Source organism: Danio rerio, chromosome 13 (assembly GCF_052040795.2).
Source record: "Danio rerio strain M-AB ecotype USA chromosome 13, GRCz13ab, whole genome shotgun sequence".
NCBI classification, from domain to species: Eukaryota; Metazoa; Chordata; class Actinopteri; order Cypriniformes; family Danionidae; genus Danio; species Danio rerio.
Window position 1 is genome coordinate 18,324,552 of NC_141033.1, and position 20,923 is coordinate 18,345,474.

Consider the following 20,923-nt stretch of genomic DNA (forward strand, 5'->3'; position numbering starts at 1 on the left):
GTTTTATTTTGGCTAGAATAAAAGTAGTTATTAATTTTTTAAACACCATTTTAGGGACAAAATTATTAGCCCCTTTAAGCTATATTTTTTCTCGATAATCTACAAAACAAACCATCGTTATACAACAACTTGCCTAATTACCCTAACCTGCCTAGTTACCCTAATTAAGCCAGTTAAGCCTGTAAATGTCACTTTAAGCTGTATAGAAGTGTCTTGAAAAATATCTAGTCAAATATTATTTACTGTCATCATGGTAAAGATAAAATAAATCAGTTATCATAGACGAGTTCTTAAAACTATTATGATTAGAAATGTGCTGAAAAATTTTTCTCTCCATTAAATAGAAATTGAGGGAAAAAAAAATAAGCGGTCTAATAATTCAGGGGGGCTAATAATTCTGACTTCAACTGTATGTGTGTATGTATGTATATATATATATATATATATATATATATATATATATATATATATATATATATATATATATATATATATATATATATAAATGAACACTGGTTTCACAGCTCCGTTATTGGTGGTGATGTCCACTCGATCCGCGATCATTAAATGTGGCTTATATGAACTCTACTGCTGTATTTGCTTAAAACAATAGCTTTACTACTGAAAAGCTGTTTAATTTAGAAAGTAGCAATGCTCCCAATACGCTACTGAGAAATATAGTTAAGCTAGTAGCGTCACTACTTGTAGCGACGCTACTGCCCAACACTGATAACTATTTTCTAATTCAAAATGTGGCAAATTAATTATTGACAGTATAATAGTGATATTTACAGTTGATTAATACCAATACTGTACACAATAGTCAATATTGAATTATCATGCAATACATCGACATGACCTCAATGATTTTTGTCCACTCAATATATATTGTTCATCATGTTGACATAAAAATAATGTCTTAAAGTTTGAGCAGATTATGCAGCTTCTGTCAGTTCATCTAATCTCCATTGGAGGTGTCAGCGTGAACTTTTTTTTTTTTTTCTAACAGGTCAAGAAAAGTGAGTTTTTGAATTTACTTCTGGAAAGCTACTACCGATTTTAAAGAGTTGCCAAAGTAAATCTGCAGTCCACTTTCAGAGGAATCAAAAATGACAATAAAGCCAATAAGGACATTTACATGTGTTTTTTGTGCCTTGAATGCGTTTAAGCCAATGTAAATACTGTTATAGAATCATCATATAAACAGAGATAAATTGGTCTTATAATGGCAATAATATCACTTATTTCAATAATTTCTATGACAATATATTGCACAACTAAAATGACTTATTGCAACAGACCTAATCAGTTTTAGTTTACTAGAACTATTCCAGTATTCTATACTCTTCCGAATGCCTGACTAGCTGGAATGGTCCATAGTTAGAAATGTTGTTATGGCCTTTCATTCTCTTTTTTTCATCTGTTTAGCTGCTTTGACACAGTCTACTCTCCAAAATGATTTCTGCTGCTTGTTCGAACTACTTAGTTAAAATGTGCTGAAACATCACAATTATTAAGAATTTTTAGGGTCAACGTAATTGTTTTGTTCAATCCACTTAAAGTTTTACCTTAATCTATTTGTGTTGGGACAATATGAAGGAGTTTTGTGAAGTACAGTATTATTTTTACAGTGTACATTGTAAAAAACACAAGAACTAAAGAGGAATTGAATTATAACTGCAGTAGACTACAAAGACGTACAGTAGATGCAGAAAATTTACTTTGACATTTGACATTACATGTACCTAAGTTGACAAAAGTGCAAAATTTCATTTATATTAGCATGCACAAATAAAAGTAAACCATTTGGAGTTTTGCAAGTACTGTCAAACTTATGTTTGACATCATGTGGAAATAAAAAAAAAAAAAATTGACAAGAAGACAGCTAAATAATACATTTATTTATTAAAGAGCCCATATTATACATGAAATAGGGTCATATCTTGGTTGTAAGGTTCTCCAACAACAGTCTAATATGCATGCAAGGTCAAAAAACACTTTCATGGTCTTATAATCTGCATTTATTTTTACCTAATTATCCCAGCAACTCCTGTATGAATCGTCCAGTGATTCATTTGTTCCCAAACCCCTCCTTAGCGCGAAGCTAATCTGCGCTGATTGGACCAATGACAGCCTGTTGCGATTGGTCGACTGCCTTTAGTCAGAGTGAAAAGCCAAACAGCTAATCAGCAATATAAAAGTAATCACAGTTCATACACGCTCGATAGTGTAGGCGTGGATTTTAGCAGCCAGTGGGTCAATGTAAATACAGACGATGGACTTGAAAATTCAGACGACTATTTTATTGAGCAAAAACTCCAAAAACTGTCGAGGAGATCACATAGCTTGTCTCACTCTGCTCTTTTCACAGACACACACACACACACACACACACACACACACACACACACACACACACACACACACACACACACACACACACCTCCAGACGACAGCGCACGTGCACACACACACACTACTCCTCCACGGAGCTCCATAAACAAAGCAGCACGCGTCGCATTTTTAACGTGACTTTGCACGCGATAAGAGAATATAGCCAGTTAACCTGATACAGTACACGCGGTTACAAGTAACAAATCACAACTAAATACATTTACAAGCTAGAGTAAACGAGGCAACTTTAATCGCACGTACTTACACTTGAGAAATGGAGGAAGAAACTAATCCTGACGTCCATCAGTAAGTTACTCTTTACTGATCCTTTCTTTAACAAAGGCCGATGAAGTATTCTTTGTAGCATGTAGTTTCCAGTAGTTTCCAACTGCTTGGTTATAATGCTGAGGTTTCATCTTTGTGTAGACCCTCGATAATATCCATCTGCAGTGTGACTTCAATCGACCGGCATGTTTGTGTGCGTGTGTTTGTGGGTGTGTGTGTGTGTGTGTGTGTCTGGGTTTCTGCGTCAGAGGGCGGGGCTTCAGGTTTGAAATCTCTCGGGTTTGCGCGTGCACGTGAATAACTTGGTTTCGTTCGTACGTCATGGCGAAACACCTAATGACTCGGTATCAAGGCGACTCATTTAAAGCACTATGAGTCGACTCTTTTATAGATGAATCAACCATTTTAAACACTGTACTCTTACAGATTTAAGCCTTAGCTGGATACTTCACTTCACGAAGAGCTGTGTTACACACTACATGGAGGGGAATTTTCAAAAACCCATAATATGGGCTCTTTAAAAATATTTAATCTCAAATTAAAATAAAAAATGACATGTTTTACAAGTAACAATTATTATTACTTTTTCTTTAAAGTAATGCATTACTTTACTTGTTACTTAGCAAAGTAATAATATTATCCCAACACAGCATTTATCCCTTCTATAGGTCAAGATGTATTCATAATTTGTGCTCTGTCTATAATCAAAGGGGTTGGTGTACATATAAAGTTAAATAAATTGCCATTTGCATTCAAAACACATTAAATACATTGCAAATGTGGCAAAACCATTATTATAAGTGCATTTTTGTACAAAACACAACAAAAAGTTGGCCAATAGTATATGGAAGCAGTCATAATGATAAGGGACCCATAATGATGCACATCTCAGAAATACAATGGCAGACACGATGCACTCAGTGGAGTTAGTGACGTCACTGTGATGTAGGGTTAAGTGTTGGCTGGTGTAAAATGAAAACTTTAGGTGTTGTAGTTTTGCGGTCTTTCTTTCTGTATTTTGTGGATACTGGCGTTCAAAATGTCCGTGTTTTGTTTTATATATAGTGGCTTTTAACATTTAGATTTTTCCTGCAGTTGTCTCATTACAAATCAAGCAAAATGGCATTGTCTGGCTTGTGGCAAATTAAACACGTACTTATGAGTTCATTCAACTTTGAGCTGTCGATTCTCTTCATCAAGTGTTTTTTGCGTGAGACCGACATCCATTCAAATGATCGCTTTGCTGTGGTGCGTTAAGCAGGTCTGCGCATGCGCGATTGCCTGCTCAATCATGTGAAGCCTCTAATGATCATTGGATGTCATGACAACAGAGTCACGCAGGACAGTTGATTTACAAGGTTTATGCATTTATTAATGAAAGAAATCCACAGTTTGAATCTTTTATGCATGGTCTTGCAATATAAAATGGAGTTGGGTCCGACTTGAATACCCTTGCAGACCGGATCCGGACCAGAATCTGGACTTTGAGAAGCCCTGGTGTACAGGCACTTGCTGCAGAGTGTAGATTTGGAAAACCTATATCAGTCTTTTCATTTTCTCTGCTCTCTGTAGAGCTTCCCATTTGGACCCAGTGTTTTTTAGCGCAGGAGGTGACCTGGTTATGTCAGTCAGTGTATGACAGTCTCGTCTGCATCTTTGTTTAGTGCTTCTATTATAAATGTTCTTTGGTGAGCTCTGGCAATCTGGAATTCATGTTAGAATATATAATGAGTTATTATGGATTTATCTACATTGGCTAATGGATGTGTCAACACAGCACTGGTAAATTGCATGTCATGTTCACTGACACCTGATTTGCCACAGTATTCTATTAGAAAATAAAAATTATAAACATATACAAGCTATGCTCGGTGTTAAGCTCTGTTATGCTCTGTGCTTATTATCACAGGGATTTCTTTGACAATGTTATAGTGTGAAATGGTCACCATGTGATATGGTTAACTGTTCTGATATTAAAATAGCAAATGAGAAACAGAGCATGTTAGGATTCACAGTTTTTTTGTTTTTTTTTAGCTCCCTGGGTGAAGCTAAAAATAGCACTCGCTATGGAGTACAGTTTTCCCCAGTGATGCAAATGGAAGTCACAGGAACAGCTGCGTTAAAGCCAAGTCGTGTTAGATCAGCCTTGGTCACGTGACCCGCTGTCTGCCATTCATTATTACCGGAACTCCCAAGTGAGAGCATATTGCATTAAACTCAAAATGTGCAGTGTTTATCATTTCATTCATAGTTAATTACATGTACATGAAACATTTATTTGTTTACTTTTTTACTTGCATATAAAAATTGAGAATATGGAAGGAGAGATAAAGGGAACTAGATAGCATATCTACTGTATTTCTATCTATTTATGCATTGGATTTGCATTATAGAACTTTACTAAATCAGCTTTTGATGTTAAAAATTTAACTATAGTGTAGGCATGTAGATTTTATATATATTTTTGTTAGACTGAAACATTAGCACCAGAACTAACAGTTTTATTTGTATTTGTAATTCAGTAACTTAAAAACAACAACAACAAATGACTATAGTACGCTGTCTTTTCCTAAATGTGTGCATTATTCAGTCTAAAATTATTTTAAGTTATGAAACACAAAAGATTTGTACGTTCAATGGCCAATTAAATTGACCGCATGCATTTCAGGGTAAACTACTCATACACACCTAGAGCGTTGCAAAACTTTATGATTTTATTGAATAAGATGACAGACATGACTAGCTCAATTCTAAAATCTCATTAAAAGTTTTAAGGGCACTATGATGAAAATCATCTTTTGGAGCTGTTTGGACAGAACTGTGCGTAGGTATAGTGTGTCGACAGTCATATCGGGCTAATATAAAGACAATAAGAAAGACAATAAGTCTCTTTTTTTTTTTTCTGATGTTAAAATGGGATCCAAATCCCTCCCATTTTGAGGCCCACCGCAACGTAATGTAGAAATTAAATTGATTGACAGAAGCATATTAACATGTCTCAGTAGTAACATGTAAAATCATATCCACAAGACAGGACGTGTGCAAGGCAACCATAATTAAAAGATCTTTTCAGCTCTCTGTGATCATCAATTATCATCAAAAGTGATTAAGAATGAGTTTTTCAAGTTTTAAAACAGTGCCCGCTGTGTGTGTATGTGTGAACTTTGTAACAACATTGTGTGTGACTCATCGTTGCAACTCCACAACACATACAGTACATCAAATAATCATTGAGAAGGTTTGATAAACAAACAGAATGTATAAATAAGGAAAAAATACTCATAAATCACCAATACGGGAATGAACTGGTAATGTAAATATGTATTGATTGAATGATTGTAAACAAATGGATGGACTGAGATGGAAAGAGGTTATAGAATGAGAGATGTGAGAGAGAAAAAAAGAGAAAGAATGAAAGAGAAATCAAGAGATTATGAGAATGAAGGAAAGAGAAATCAAAAGATAAAAAGAAAATGAAAGAATATGAGAAATTGAGAAAAAAAAAGAAAAAGAGAAAATATAAGAAAACAAAAGAGATCAAAAGAATAAACGAAAGAGAACAAAAGAAATACAGATTGAGAAAGAGAAAGAAACTTTTTTATGAACCGAGATAAACGCAGATGTGGATATATACAACCAATTTAGCTGTTGAAGAAATTCATAAAAAGCCAGCAAATGTGAGTGGAAACTCTTAATTAGCTGACCTTTAATGGCCTGTATGACCTAGAACAGATTGTTGGGGAAAAACAATGTTGAGGTCAGGAAACAAGGTCACACTAAATTCAGTGTGTTGACTGCTGGGCCTTAGCCTGCTTCAGGCAGTCTGTCTGTTTGCATGGTGAAGAGGGCTGGATTTGCCCTACATGGCTCAGGCTTTTGCATCGCAGGTGAACAAAATAGCTGACGGAATATCCCATGGCTTACTGTTCCACAGCCCCTCTTGTTCCGCGCTCACACGGAGCGCTCAAATGAAGTAGAAATTGTTTCTTGTTTACATTGTCTGCTCGGATCTGCACAGCCATCAGTTTTGAGACCTTATGTATAATTCATGGCTTTACCCACACGAAGAGCCCGCACACAGCACCACACCTCTCTTTCGACTCGCAGCTTTTACTCTCAAATGTGGCGCTAGAGAAGTGTTTTTTTTTTTTTTTTGGAGTTAGCATGCAGTTCCTGTGCAGTAATCAGCTTTAAACTTGACACATTTACAGTGTATTTGTTTAGTGTGCTTGATTTTATTTAATTTTTTTAATTGAAGATGAAACCTCCTCATTTGAGTCAAAATGAGATTGTTAATGCCATGCTGAGTCCAAAAATGTGACTGTTGTTATTTGCAATTAGGTACAAGATTCTAACGGTATGATAACGTTGGATAAAAATATAACAATTTCACAGTTTGTGATTACTGCACTAAAATATGATTAAAAAAACATACTTATTTTTACCCATTGTACACAATATATTTTATTTTAAGAAACATTTGTAATATTTTGGAACAGTAAACATGTCAGGCTAATTAAACTAAATGATTTACTTCAGCTATCTTCATCTTCAGCTTTTGTTTGATGCCCTAGAATACAAAATAAAATGGCCTTGAAAAAAAAAAAAACTTACATATATTGTAGGAATGGTATAACAGAAAATTATTGCAGTTTTAAAACCTTGACTTTTATAAACAGCAGTAACCCATAAAACTGGTAGAATGAAAGAACAAAAAAACGAAGAAAAAAAGTGAATGAACAAAATAAAGAATGAAATGATGAAAGAAATAAAGGATTAATAAATGAGAATGAATGAAAGAATGGAAGAGAATGAAAAAGAATAAATGAACAACTAAAAGCGAATTAATGAAAGAAAGAGAAAAGAGAATAAAGGAGAATGAACAAATGAAAGAGAGACAGAACAAACAAAGGAAAGAAGATTAAGAAATAAATGAAAGAACAAATAAACAAATTAATTAAAAATAATAAATGGACAAATGAAAGAAAATAAACGAATGAAACAAAAAAAGTGTGAAAAAGAACAGAAAAAAGAACAAATAAAAGAATTAAAAGGAAGGATGAATGAAAGAAGGATTGAATGATAGAATGAAAGAGAACTAAAGAAAATGAACAAACTAATGAAAAAGAAAATGAACGAATGAATGAAAAACAAAGAGAATTAATGAACGATGAATGAAAAATAAAGAGAACAAACAAATAAAAAAGAATGAGAACAAATAAATGAAAGAAAGAGAATGAAAGAACAAATAAAAGAAAAAATGTATAATTAAAAAAAGAGAGCTAATGAATGATTGAAAGTGAAGGAACGAATGAATAAAAGAAAGAGAATGAACGAACAAGCAAATGGAAGGAAAAAAGAATAAACAAATAAAAGACAGAACAAAATAACAAATGAAACAAGAAAAAAAAGGAATAAAAAACGAAAGAATGAAAGAAAACAAAAGAAAGAATGAAAGAGATTTGCTTTTCCAGATACTGTAGGAATGATACAACAGAAACTTTTCACGATTTTGAAACCTTGACTTTTACAAACCACGGTAAACCTTGAAACTGGTTATCCTCCCGTGCCTATTTGCAATCAGGTGAAATTTTGTAGAATAAGTTAATTTTGTCAAAGTAATTAATAAAAAACCTTAAAATTATTCATGTGCTTGATTACAATTGACAATCGCAGGTGCTTTAAATGATTTCATTTGAGTTTCCCTTAATAGCTCCCATTAGCTCGATAGATTGAGATCTTGAACGGCTTTGCTAACACACTCGAAGATTTACTTTCCAGGCCAGGCTGAGCACATGGTGATATCCGATCAGAAGGAAATCTGATCCGAGTGTACTCGCTGCGGGCACAGCACACCAACTACAGTATTTACACCAAGTGACAGGTCCAGGCATGTGCGCAATGTGGCAGAGGAGGCTTGAGGAGTTGGGGTTATATTTTGGAGTTTGATGGACAGGCGAAGCACACCTTTGTTGACCCATTCCCGTGGTGATTGTGGATTGAAGGTTAAGTTCCCATGAACCAAAGAGAAATCTGATCTGCTGAACAACAAGCTCACATTTAAGGACTAGTTTATTTGGCATTGTTTTTTGACAAATCAAATCATTGAAACACCAGCCGCCCCATTAGCGAATGATTATGGGATGTAATTTGATTTTATGAGAAATCATGTGTGCCAGTATCAGTAGTAGACATGGACGGGATACGTTTTGTCTTTTCTAATTTGGTGTAGTCATGGCTCTCATTTTGTGTCATGTGACTCAAGATTATAGTTTTTTATTATATGTTTAGGGCTGCATGATATTGGATAAATCTGATATTGTGACGTTTTATTTTTCTGTGACAAATATTGTAATATGAATGCAGTTTCACAAGACGAATAGCTCTATTTGGCAGTTTTCCGGGGAGTCTAACATTATTCAGGTACAGTAATAACAATGCAAAAATTATTTTCTTACTTTGCACTTTGCATCAGCTCGTTTCTAGTATAAATATCAAAAATCCAAAATTCCTAATTAAGTATAAATATTTTTTTATGTTCAGAGGAAATAATTGAAAATTAAGTTTTTCCTTAAAACAAGCAAAATGATCTGCTATTAGGGTGAGTAAAATAAGCTTGTTTTTGCTTTGAAATGCAGATATTTGGACTAGAAACCAAAAAAAAAAAAAAAAAAAAAACACTATATATGCATAAATTGTATTAATTTAGTATAAATAATGCATTTAAAACACAACATTTATTTATTAAGCACATTTAAAAACAAATTTGACCAAAGTGCTGAGTAGGAGAACAAAGAAGAAAGCGGCATTAACAAATAAAAGCAAAACATTGATCAAGAGACAAACTAAAGAAGAAGATGGTGTTTGGTTTTATTTCATATTTCACTATTATTAAAGTGAGGTTGACTTGAAAAGTATGCTGCTGTTCCTTTATGTGTTCTACTGTCCTGTTTTTTATACAGTATTCTCATGTCACACTTGCTTAGTATGAAGTTTCACATCTTTGCATTTCAGTTTTGGTAAACCCACATAGTCCCTTTTCCAGCTTTTTTTATAGTTCACTGTTAGTTTGTTGAGAAACTTAGAAACTTTCGAAGCTAAGAGGTTTGAGTTTACCAAGTCCAGATTTAAGTCAATGCAAAGCCTTTTTACTTTTCATGTTGGCCCTTGAAACTGGTAAAAGCTTTCAAGTTTTACCAACTTAATGCATTATGTTTAAAATTTCAAAATGTTCTTATAAACAAAGGGACAAAGGTCCACACCAAATAGTCTTAAAGTATGTTGGAAAAACTGGCCATGAATTGCAAAGGAAATCATATCACAATTATGCTTGATGCCTTATATATTCCTAAATTGTACAGTGTTCAGTTTTAAGAGTTATTGTTGTTGTTCTACCAACTCACTATATGCTTACTTTAGCTGTTTAACTAGACAGTCAGTTTGACTTGTGTCTGGTGACACTGTGTAACCTTTGCTCAGTATGCCTGGGCCGGTGGTCAACTTCTGGAGCCGTCAGGAGCCAGATGGTCTTGTCTGGATCTCCTGTGGTGCCAGTCTCCAAAAACCTGCATGCCAGTCTTTGATATATGATTTTTACAGCCTCACTGGATACCACACCCTTGAAGAGAGACAGTTGTATATCTGGCCTGGGATAACACTCACAACTCTTACTTTTTCTGTTCATTCTTTCAGTGGGTTTGCTTTTTCCTAATTTATTTCATGGACTACGTTGCAATGAACAAGCACAATGCTAATGTTTGTTGTGTCGTCTTGTTGATAGTTCAGCCCTCCTGAGACTCTCATTAGTTATGTTCACACCTGAACCAAGCATATTTCCATCACAGCGCAGTGTCCTCAGTGGCAGTGGCAGAGTGCAGGATTTTCTCTAGGGATGTGCTTGCTTTCTTATGTCTGACTATACCTGGAATTAGGCCTGGACTAAACTAGTGCTTTTTTTACAGTAAGCGGTATGGTTCCGTACAGGTCACCCTGATCAAATTTCCAGTGCCAGCTAGAGCTGCACAGTTTATTGAAAAAAATATTATTATCGCAATAATAATATATGCAATATCCATATTGCAGGAATGTGCAATAAATGTAGATAATTTTGTATGCTGCATGCATAGGTTGTAGTCTCGACAGCTCTCAAATGTTTGCTGGAAATGGACGTTTTTAACATTTCGTATCGATTGGTACCAAATTACAATATCGAGCCAACCCTATTGGTTTGTTTATCTAAATCTAATCAACAGATGGGGCCTTGACTATTGTCATTCCCACTTCTTCAGTAGATGCTATTTAGGTGAATCTAGATTTGAAAATACACACTAATGAGAGAAAATTGACAACAGTCAATAAGAATCAGAATTTCTGCTGAGGTTTTCAGTCATTCGTGGGGTTTAAATTGAAGTTTCACAAACTAATTTCATGAGGAGCACGTAATATGATTGATTGCGGCTGGTCTATTCGGTTATCATTAGCAAACCAATCTGATTATTTTAAGCTCACTACAAATAGCCGTCTAGCCTTAATCCCTTATCTTCATTTTTTTGAAGAACCCCCCACCCATCCACCCCATCTCCCCCTTTCCTCCATTTTCCTCCTTTAACAAGGGAGACTCTCAAAAACTACCTGATCTCATAGCCCCTTACATGCTCATTGACCAGGCGGGATCCCTGAGTTCAATTATCTTCAGGGTTGAGCTCAGTATTCTCTCCTGAGAAAGCATGCCAAACCTGCTAATATTACCCAGCAATATCTAAGTTTGAACTTTTAAAGGTTTAAATCTTTGTACCTTGACATCGGTGAACCGATGACCTTTACGGCCAATCACAGTCATTTCTGTTGAGCATGTGAACACAATGGCAAATCAGCATTGTTTACAAACGTGCTCCACAGTACTTAAATGTTTGCTGGAAATAGACATTTTTTAAATTTTGGTATCAAATTGGTATCAAATTCCAGAATTGTGACAACCCTACTTAGTATGATCATAACAAAATTATTATTATTATTTTGCCTGTTAGTTATAACGTAAGACATATCATTATTGCAACACTCAACAACTATATTGAAGATTTTTCTACTCTCGTGTAGCTTTTACTGCCAACATTAACCTTACTTTGTAGGCATGGTGTATTCCAGAATGTCAATGGCAATCTGCTGCAAAGAAAAATGCTGTATGAGCCATTCATATGAAGCTATATAAAGTAAAAATGTAAAACAGGAAATGCATTGGGACCACTGTTTTTGTTTACATCCCTCAGGATGGTCTGTATCTCTGAACTTCAATAATAAATCTAGATTTTTATTATATGGATTTGCTGCTCTTCCCACCTCCTTTATTCAGTTGCAATGACTTCTCATGTGAGTTTTGCGTTCAAGTCTGCATCTATGCGTCCTCAATATCAAGAACACATGCGGGAACTTTTATGTGTCCTCTGTTCTTGCAGTATTGAGTTTTGGAGCTGAACTTTGGAAAGTGATGATGATAATACACGAGAACACGAGGACGCAAGATCACTAAAGAACGCAAATTGAGAAACAGCCTGGGTGTTTTCTGTGATTCAAGTCACCTGTAAGCTCTTAAAATGAATTTTTTTTTTTTTTTTTTTGGCAGGTTCATGTTCTGTGCAGTCTGAGGGAATTATTACATAATTACAGGGAGATTAATAAATAATAATTAGTTTTAAAGGTGGAGTTGTTGTCCAGTCTTAGATGTTTTGTTTTTGCTTGCAAAGGATTAACATAATGCAAAACTGAAGACTTTTTTTCATAAAGCCAAAGTTTAAATCACTAAATCAATGTCTTACATTAAGATATGCAAGGAATTTATTAATTTTATATCAGGAAAATTGTTGTACAAATGTTGTAGTGTAAAATTAGAATTAATTGTCATGGGAAGGGATGATATCAGCACATCACTAGTTGTGTAATGAGCAATACTCTATTTTGACATCATCTGGATACTAGCGTTGCACGGTTTACTGGTACTATGGTAGTATCGTGATACTATGGCTCCAAAATACTGGTGGTGCCACTGTAGTTTGTAAACAGTAGTATTGTCATTAACAGTCTGTCTACAATACATAATGTTGCATATGGAAAAGTCAATGAAATGTTCACGTTTGTGCAACAATAGACCATTTTATTTTAATAGTCTATGGAGCCTTCTAAGGTTACTAAACTTTGTAGAATTTGTGCCTTTTATGGTAGCCTATTGCACATTTTCTGATGCTTCAATTTCAACCTGAATCCGTTCATTTCTGCGTCTGTCAAAATAATTTAATAGCAACAACAACCGTGTCAATTAGGCTTGGGCGGTATCCAAATTTTGATACCGTCAAACCGCCTCCATATTTTACCCCGGTTTCCGGTATTACCGGCGTAATAAAAAAATTATGACGTAAGGCTCAGACAGCGTCACCAAGCTGTTGGCTTGAGCCTAAACCATTCAGAAACTGAATACCTTCTATGCGACCTTAGGCTCGTGGTCAGAGAGAGAGAGAGAGAGAGAGAGAGAGAGAGAAGCGACGCACAGCACCTCTCTCTATCTCTCTCTCCCTCTCTCTCTCTCTCACACACGCACACATACACACACGCACATCTCTCCCGCGATTTATTCAGAAATTTACTCCCACACCATAAGAAATCTGGCCGGCTCCCGCGGTAGCGGGAATGCAGAGCTGTAATCGGGCCATAAAAATTATACCCGATAGGTCCCGAGTCCGACAGGTACAGTTTGATTGACAGCTTTATAAAGCCCAAACCCATTCACAGCCCGACATTATTCAAATGTGCTCATGCACACAGATCTATTGCATTTTTTCAAGAATGAGTCATTTATATGTTTTAACATCATTTATTCGTAACAAACGTAGACTAGGCTATATGCCACTTGAAAGTTGGAACAAAGAAATAAAGTAAGTCCTTTGTAACATCGTAACATATCAGCACTTTATAGGTCTAGGTACATGCACTTAGTCTTTAAATTAGCCTACACACAAATGAAAAAAAATCTTTCTTAAAAAATCAAATTAAAATAAACTAAATGATGACGGGTATTTTGGCAATAACGAAATTAAGATAAAGGCTGTGCAAGGTTTGTTTCACCACTTCTCTTCACAATCTGGCATTAAGGCGGCGGTGAAGCTGAATATTAAAAGAATAATGCCACCATTAGCCTGTATACTCTGTCTACATTATGATTATATGGTTTAATTAATATTTATTTATAATTGAAAAACCCTTTACTCACCAAGATTAGGCTACGTGTGTTTGTGGAGGAACATTTAAATCCACAGGCTTTAGCGCAGTCTCTCACTCATGGTGCATCCAGCAGCTGAACACCCTTAATTTCCTGCTGCTACAGGTCGAGATGCAGAGTTCTGATCTGGCTGATTTTGCAAGTTTTGGGTTGGATTGTTTGTTCATCTTCTACCAGTCAGGAACATCCATTTATTTTTCCATGACAGCAGTTTTACTGTAGCGAGAGGCCTCGTCTTTTTACCTGTCAGCTTGCGGGTTAGGGCTCTACCGTAATACGCAGTGTATGAGCGACCGCGAAATACCTGCGGCTGGAATGCGCTCTTTTTGAGCTAGTGACTGGCTTGACCGCTGTAATAATTCGCTTTTTTTACTACTTCATCATCGTTTGTTTCACCTTTGCAGGGATGGATTTTAATGCAGGGATTTGGATTTTTTCGAGTCTCGCCGGGTTCGGGCAAAGATCTTCAGCTCTAATGCAGACCTCTCGTTCATTTTAACCACGTCTCCCTTCTGTTCAGTCGAAACTCCCAAACTGCAGGACACTTTGAAGCGCGACACGTCACGTCACCTCTCCCTCTCCCCCTCCCTCTCCCTCTCCCTCTTCCTCTTCCTCTCTCTCTCTCCTCCACACTGTCCCGTGATGACAACTACACATACGTTTTTGTAGGCATTAAATAAAGGATATTTAATATTTTATGACGGTATAACGGTATTGAAACTGACACCGTTGCTATTTTTAGATCCCGCGGTTTACCATAATACCGAAATACCGCCCAAGCCTAGTGTCAATCTCTTAAAAAGAACAACACACAGTGGAATTTTTAAATACTTTGGATTCTTACCTGATACCTAAAAAACAATAGATGAAAAACCCAAAAGAGCAACAGAAAAAAAAAAAACTATTTTTGCCCACTTCATATAGCGTACATTTGTTGGAAAAATGCTCTTTTTGTAACTAATTTCATTTGGTATAACTTTTATCTTTATTTTAATGTATTTTTGTTGGTCTGAATACATTTTAGGTGAAGAGATGTGCAAATACTTTTTTTAATAATAAGGGAATTACTAATTAAATAGGCCTATTATAACAAATAAAATATAGTACTTCAGACATTTTTCTTTGTAAAGTTTACTTATAAACTAATTCTGAGAGGATCCAATTTATTACTCGCCAATCTGAAAATAAGCCACTATAAATACCCTAAGTTTCATATAACAGCCATCTTCATTTTGAAGAATCCCTCCTTCCACCCCCATTCCTCCGATCCTAGATGGGTGGCACAGTGACCCAGTGACATCTCCCATAATTCCGATAAGTAGCTCAAACTGTCTTTCAACAAATGCAGATTTGGGCTTTTGTGCATCTCTGTTCATGTATATCTGGTTATATCATTAGCGGATGTTCAGGAGTTTAAAAGGTTTTTATTCAGCATTTGAGTTTGCCGCAACTGTGACTGTATCGTGTGCACGTGTTTTAAATGCACCACGCTCATCTAGGCGTGCACACAAGACAGTCAGTTGCGGAAAACTCAAATGCTGAATTGAAACTTTTACACTCCTGAATCAATATTGGAGTTACTTTTGCACGGTGGAGGAAGGACGACACCATGGCTGAAGTATTTCTGTTAGACAGGTAAAGTTCTGTTTTAAAACTATTTTAGCTTCACGCAGAGCTGAAGATGTTGGTACAACTGGGTTATATGCACAGACTTGTTGTTCAGCCACTGAAATCTCCCAGTGAATGATTGATGTAACTATTTTCTGTTTCATAAGGTCCCTTTAGAGCATCGATAATGTAGATTTATATTTTGTTTAACAACAAAACATCAGTAAATAGTGTTATACTGCCTAGCCTGCTTTACTGAGGTGAATTTGCTTAAATATTTACATTGGGTCATTTCTAAACAATGACAGCCTGTGACGTGCTCCCGATATTGTTTACCGTGCTACTCTAATTATTCGCTCTGAAATAGCATGTAAGTATGGCTTAGTAATGAGTGTAATTCCTGTACGCCGCCTTGCCAACCACTGCACACACTTCTAACTGTCGAATGACATAAGCTAGTGGGTTTCTGCTGTCGTGTTTCGGTGAGCGTGTTCATGATTTTTGGAGATGTGGCTTTGAAACACAGTCCTTCCCCTGCTGTCCAAAGCTAATAAGCTAACGAATTAGCATTTTGGCAGATCACCTACTGCACCTTTAAGAGCAGTCACTATCTGTTCATTAGCTAATACAGCATGAGAGTTTGAGATCTACCTGAGATCAAACACCCCTCTCGCCTTGCAAACGAGAGGGAGCCCTGGGCTTGAGGATCTTATGAGCTCAGGGCTCTCCCCCAGGACAGCATGAACTATTTCATGGATTTGAGTTATGAATTACAGTATCGCAATACTGCTTGGAATCATGATATTTCAGCTGATATAGTATTGTGACATGAATTAATGGTATCGCGACAACCATACTGGATACTATTCTTGGATTCTGCTTCCAAACAAAAGCTTTCTGCATCATACTGATATTCCATTTCAGCACATGATCCCGCTGAGCAGAGAGAGAGAGAGAGAGAGAGAGAGAGAGAGAGAGAGAGAGAGAGAGAGAGAGAGAGAGAGAGAGAGAGAGAGAGAGAGAGAGAGAGAGAGAGAGAGAGAGAGAGAGAGAGAGAGAGAGAGAGAGAGAGAGAGAGAGAGAGAGAGAGAGAGAGAGAGAGAGAGAGAGAGAGAGAGAGAGAGAGAGAGATGCTCAAAAGATTGTTGTGCTGTTGCAGAAATTAGAATATTACCTGCTGTTATTTATGCATTGTAACCCAAGCGTGTTATTTGCCTGCCAATCCTGCGCTTGAATTTGGGTGATTCCTCCTCAAGCATCAGGCTGCACCACAGTGCGCATGGTGGCTGTATTTTCATCCACCCACCTGACTGTGAAGCTATGCCTAGCAACTCCATAATGCCACAGCGAATGCCTGAGGCTGTGAATCAGAATTGTCCCTGCCTCGGACTACACACCACCAGCACCTCTCTGAGCGCCAGCCAGTCTGAGAGATGCTCTTTTAACTGGGCATCTTTGGTCTGTCCCAGCTGTCACAAACCTGACAACTAGGTTGATGTTTAAGTGATCTAGGTTTTAGACTGTCAAACTATAGCATGGGTCAAGCTGTAGAACCGGACAAAAATAGTGCTGAATGAATGTGACACTGAAGGTTTTCAGATCTACACCCAGTCCATTACTGCTTTACCTTTTCTATTGCATGCACAAGTTATGATTAAATTAGCAGTCAAAACAACACATTTGAATATTGCTCAGCATATATGAGGACACCCCTCACAGACCTCTCTTTAAATTAATAGCTTTCTATAGGATGTTTTACAATGTTTTATTTCTGCATATACGTTAGATTAGTCAGTACTGAAGCCAACTCTGGATCTAATCTATCAAAATAACTTACAACAACAGTTCAAAAATGAGTAGAAACTTCTGAAATATCATATATTTTGTTAAATGTTATAGTTTTTAATTTTTTGACAAAGATTTTTCATTAATTTAAATTTGTTATCTCTAGATTTGTGAAGATTTTTGATGACTAAAATATTATTTTAATAAAAATATTGGCTTTGTTCAAATGCATCAAAATGTGATGTTAGAGTGAAACAATAAATGAGAATGTGCACTATTTTCCTGCCGCCGACTGTGCATATCATTAATTAAGCAACAAAGACAAGGACAAAATCACTTAGTGCTCTTCACTGAAGGACTTTAGTAGCTTTAATAGGAAACAAATCAAGTTAAATTATTTCAGTAAAGATGCTTAAAGCCCAGTTTCCCATTGTATTTAATTTTATTATTTTGCATATTTTTAAGGAATTTTTGTTTACTTTGTAAAATGTACAGGTGTAAGAGCAACCTTATTTACAGAAAAAAATGCATACATATATATATAATCAGAGGAGACTCTACAGTTTGACAAATATTGCTGCTGTTGGACAACATAATGTTCTGTTGGGGCTTTTTTTAGTCGAGAATGTAGTTGTTTAGATTGCAACTATGCTGTTTATTTATAAGGATAGTGCCTATTTTAAAATATTTGTAATTTCTGAGAGACAGCGACAACTATTAGCCTATCCCAGAGTGGAGCCTGTTGACGCTGTTCATTCACAAGATGGCGAAAGAATGCATAGGCCCTTAGAGTCTAAAAACAGTGAAATTTTCTAACTACAGCTAATCAAATCATTATTAAACCAGTAAATTAAATTCTAGGTCAATCTCCATCTTTTGTGTGTTGCAGTGCTGTATTTATATCATGTAATTGTAGTGTGTTGAGTGTAAAATTGGACTGTATTAGCCTGAGTTACTTTTTGGTTGGCCATCTGTTTGTTTCTAATGAGTCTTACTGCAGTCTTACTGTTACTGCAGACCAGTCCAGTGAAAAGAAAGAATGAAGAAAAGCCTGCATGTGTTTAATGTTTTCCTTATCGCAAACACAGCAGTAATCTGGTAGTGGTCGTTTGGCTTTTTTTGGGGATAGTTATTGTGATATCCTTATTGCAACAGAGAAATACTGGAAAAACTCTGTAGACTTATGGCATTTCATACAGTTCAGCCTTATAATCTTAAAATGTCAGCAAAATCACTTGTTTTGTCATCACTTTGGGCTTTACGCTAGCTTTCATACCGCATACAGAAACAGCGCATGAGCGCGGAGCGTGAGCTAGCAGTGCTGGATAATGTATGCACGCAGCAAACGTTCTGCCTATGTGCACTGCTCTCGTGTGCGGTGTGAAACAGGTGTAAAATTAATGTTGGTGAAGTAGCAAATGTTTCTGCTGATCTAACGTTAGCTGCAAATGTATAAAGGAATGGTGAAAGAAAGTAGTTTCTCACACAAAAGGATTTTTAGACTCTTCGTGTTTGATTTTCTTTTGTATATACATGATTGTGCCATCGAACTGTTGTATAAACGCAATATCACACTAGTAGTAGTGCGATGTGCCTGTATGTCGTCACTGGTGGGGCACTATGGCCCTCGGCCTGCATCCACATCGCACTGCTGCTCATGTGACAGTGTCATACATCTCATATCTATCTATCTATCTATCTATCTATCTATCTATCTATCTATCTATCTATCTATCTGTCTGTCTGTCTGTCTGTCTGTCTGTCTGTCTGTCTGTCTGTCTATCTATCCACAATTTAAGTCAGAGTTATTAGCCCTCCTTAATTATTAGACCCCCTGTTTATCTTTTTCCCTAATTATTATAAATTATTATTTCCCTAATAACACATTTCTAAACATAACAGTTTTAATAACTCATTTTTAATAATGGATCTATTTTATCTTTGCCGTGATGACAGTAAATAATATTTTACTAGATATTTTTAAAGATATTTCTATACAGCTTTAGGTGACGTTTAAAGGCTTAACTGGGTTAATTAGGTTATTTGGGTAGGTTGATGTAATTACGCAAGTTATTATATAATGATGGTTTGTTCTGTAGACTATCGAGAAAAAAAAAATAGCTTAAAGGGGCTAATACTTTTGTCCCTAAAATAGTTTTGAAAAATTTAAAACTGCTTTTATTCTAGAAAAAAAACAACAAATAATACTTTCTCCAGAAGAAACATATAATCAGATATACTGTAAAAATGTCCTTGCTCTGTTAAACATCATTTGGGAAATATTTTAAAAAGGAAAAAAATTACAAATTACATAGATTTAAATAATTACATCATTACAATTTTGGCCAAAATAATTATGATTAGAAAATATTCCATAATCAAGCAGCCCTGTTTTATGATGTTTTGGCATTTTAATGATATTTAAATAAATCTTGATTTTAAAATTTTTGTCAAATACAGTGTCAAATAAAATAATCCAATGCTCATCCAATGACACTTAAAGCATATAAATCCTCATCATCAATTGTAACTGATACATTAATGATATATTAAAACACTAATTTTGGGCTGTACTTACTAAAACAATAATTAATCATATGATATTTTTAATAAAAAAATTAGTATTGATTTAAAACACAAGAGTAAAAGGTTTGAATATTTTTTTGTGGTCATGTGGGCTATTTTCATTCTATTTTTTGATACATTGAAAGTAATTTTAATCAAAATAAAAACTCCTAAATAGCTCATCAAATTTATTGAAAAATACACAATGTTCCTAAATTTAATGTCATCAACAGATTTACTTACATAAGTATTTAATGTACCAGTCCTGATTTTCATGTTTGATTCAGTGTTTCTGATTTTATATTAAAATCCCTCATTTTGCTCACGTTTCTTCATTTGTGCTTTATTTTTTTCAGGAGGCACAGAAGGTGAATAACCCTATTACTATTCAGGCTGATGGCACAACAAAGACTGGGAATGAAAAAGAAGAAGCCCCAGCCAGTGAAGTGGGCTGGATGACCTCAGTCAAAGACTGGGCCGGGGTCATGATCTCAGCACAGACCCTCACCGGCAGAGTTTTGGTGAGTCAAACATCCACAACCCCCTCTCACACTCACATTCAGAGCACATGATCCTCGTATCTGTTCATTTCTATGAAGTATGTAGTGGCCACCTGAGAAAACATCACAATTAGTGCACTGCTGATGACGCAATATGACTGCTAGACCAAACCCTGTTCAGATGGTAATTGTCCCTCAAGGCCCTGACATACTTCAGATAAGTTCATTTTGCATTCTCTGTTTAAGGGCAAAAAGACGTTCAAAAAGGCTGAGTGATGTTATACTGTTTTCAAACACTCCAACACCACTGTGCTGCAGTAGACAGGGTTGTAAATGTGTCCCTAAACATAACAATGCTAGTGGTTGTGAGAAAAAACTCTTTCTTAAACATCTGGCAATCTGTCTTTTCCAGCCTGTCACATGCCGCATGAGAAGTGTCATATTTTACATTTGTTTTCTATTTGCCATATACAGAATGGCAGAATACAGAATTGTATATTTAAAGTAAACAATGTTTAGA

The 20,923-nt window shown here is 35.8% G+C and overlaps 1 protein-coding gene across 33 annotated transcripts in view; it reads left to right on the plus strand.

Annotated features, from left to right (window-relative positions):
- The window catches only part of kcnma1a (potassium large conductance calcium-activated channel, subfamily M, alpha member 1a), a 368,217-nt gene that overhangs the window by 80,107 nt on the left and 267,187 nt on the right, over positions 1-20,923 (plus strand). For all 33 annotated transcript variants that reach the window (XM_087278365.1, XM_087278370.1, XM_087278341.1 and 30 more), the window contains exon 2: positions 20,260-20,424. Coding sequence is in view for 25 of the 33 variants with exons in the window: in XM_087278341.1 (XP_087134467.1) it covers positions 20,260-20,424 (165 nt within the window). In the remaining 8 variants the exon portion in view is untranslated. The remainder of the gene's footprint in view (positions 1-20,259; positions 20,425-20,923) is intronic.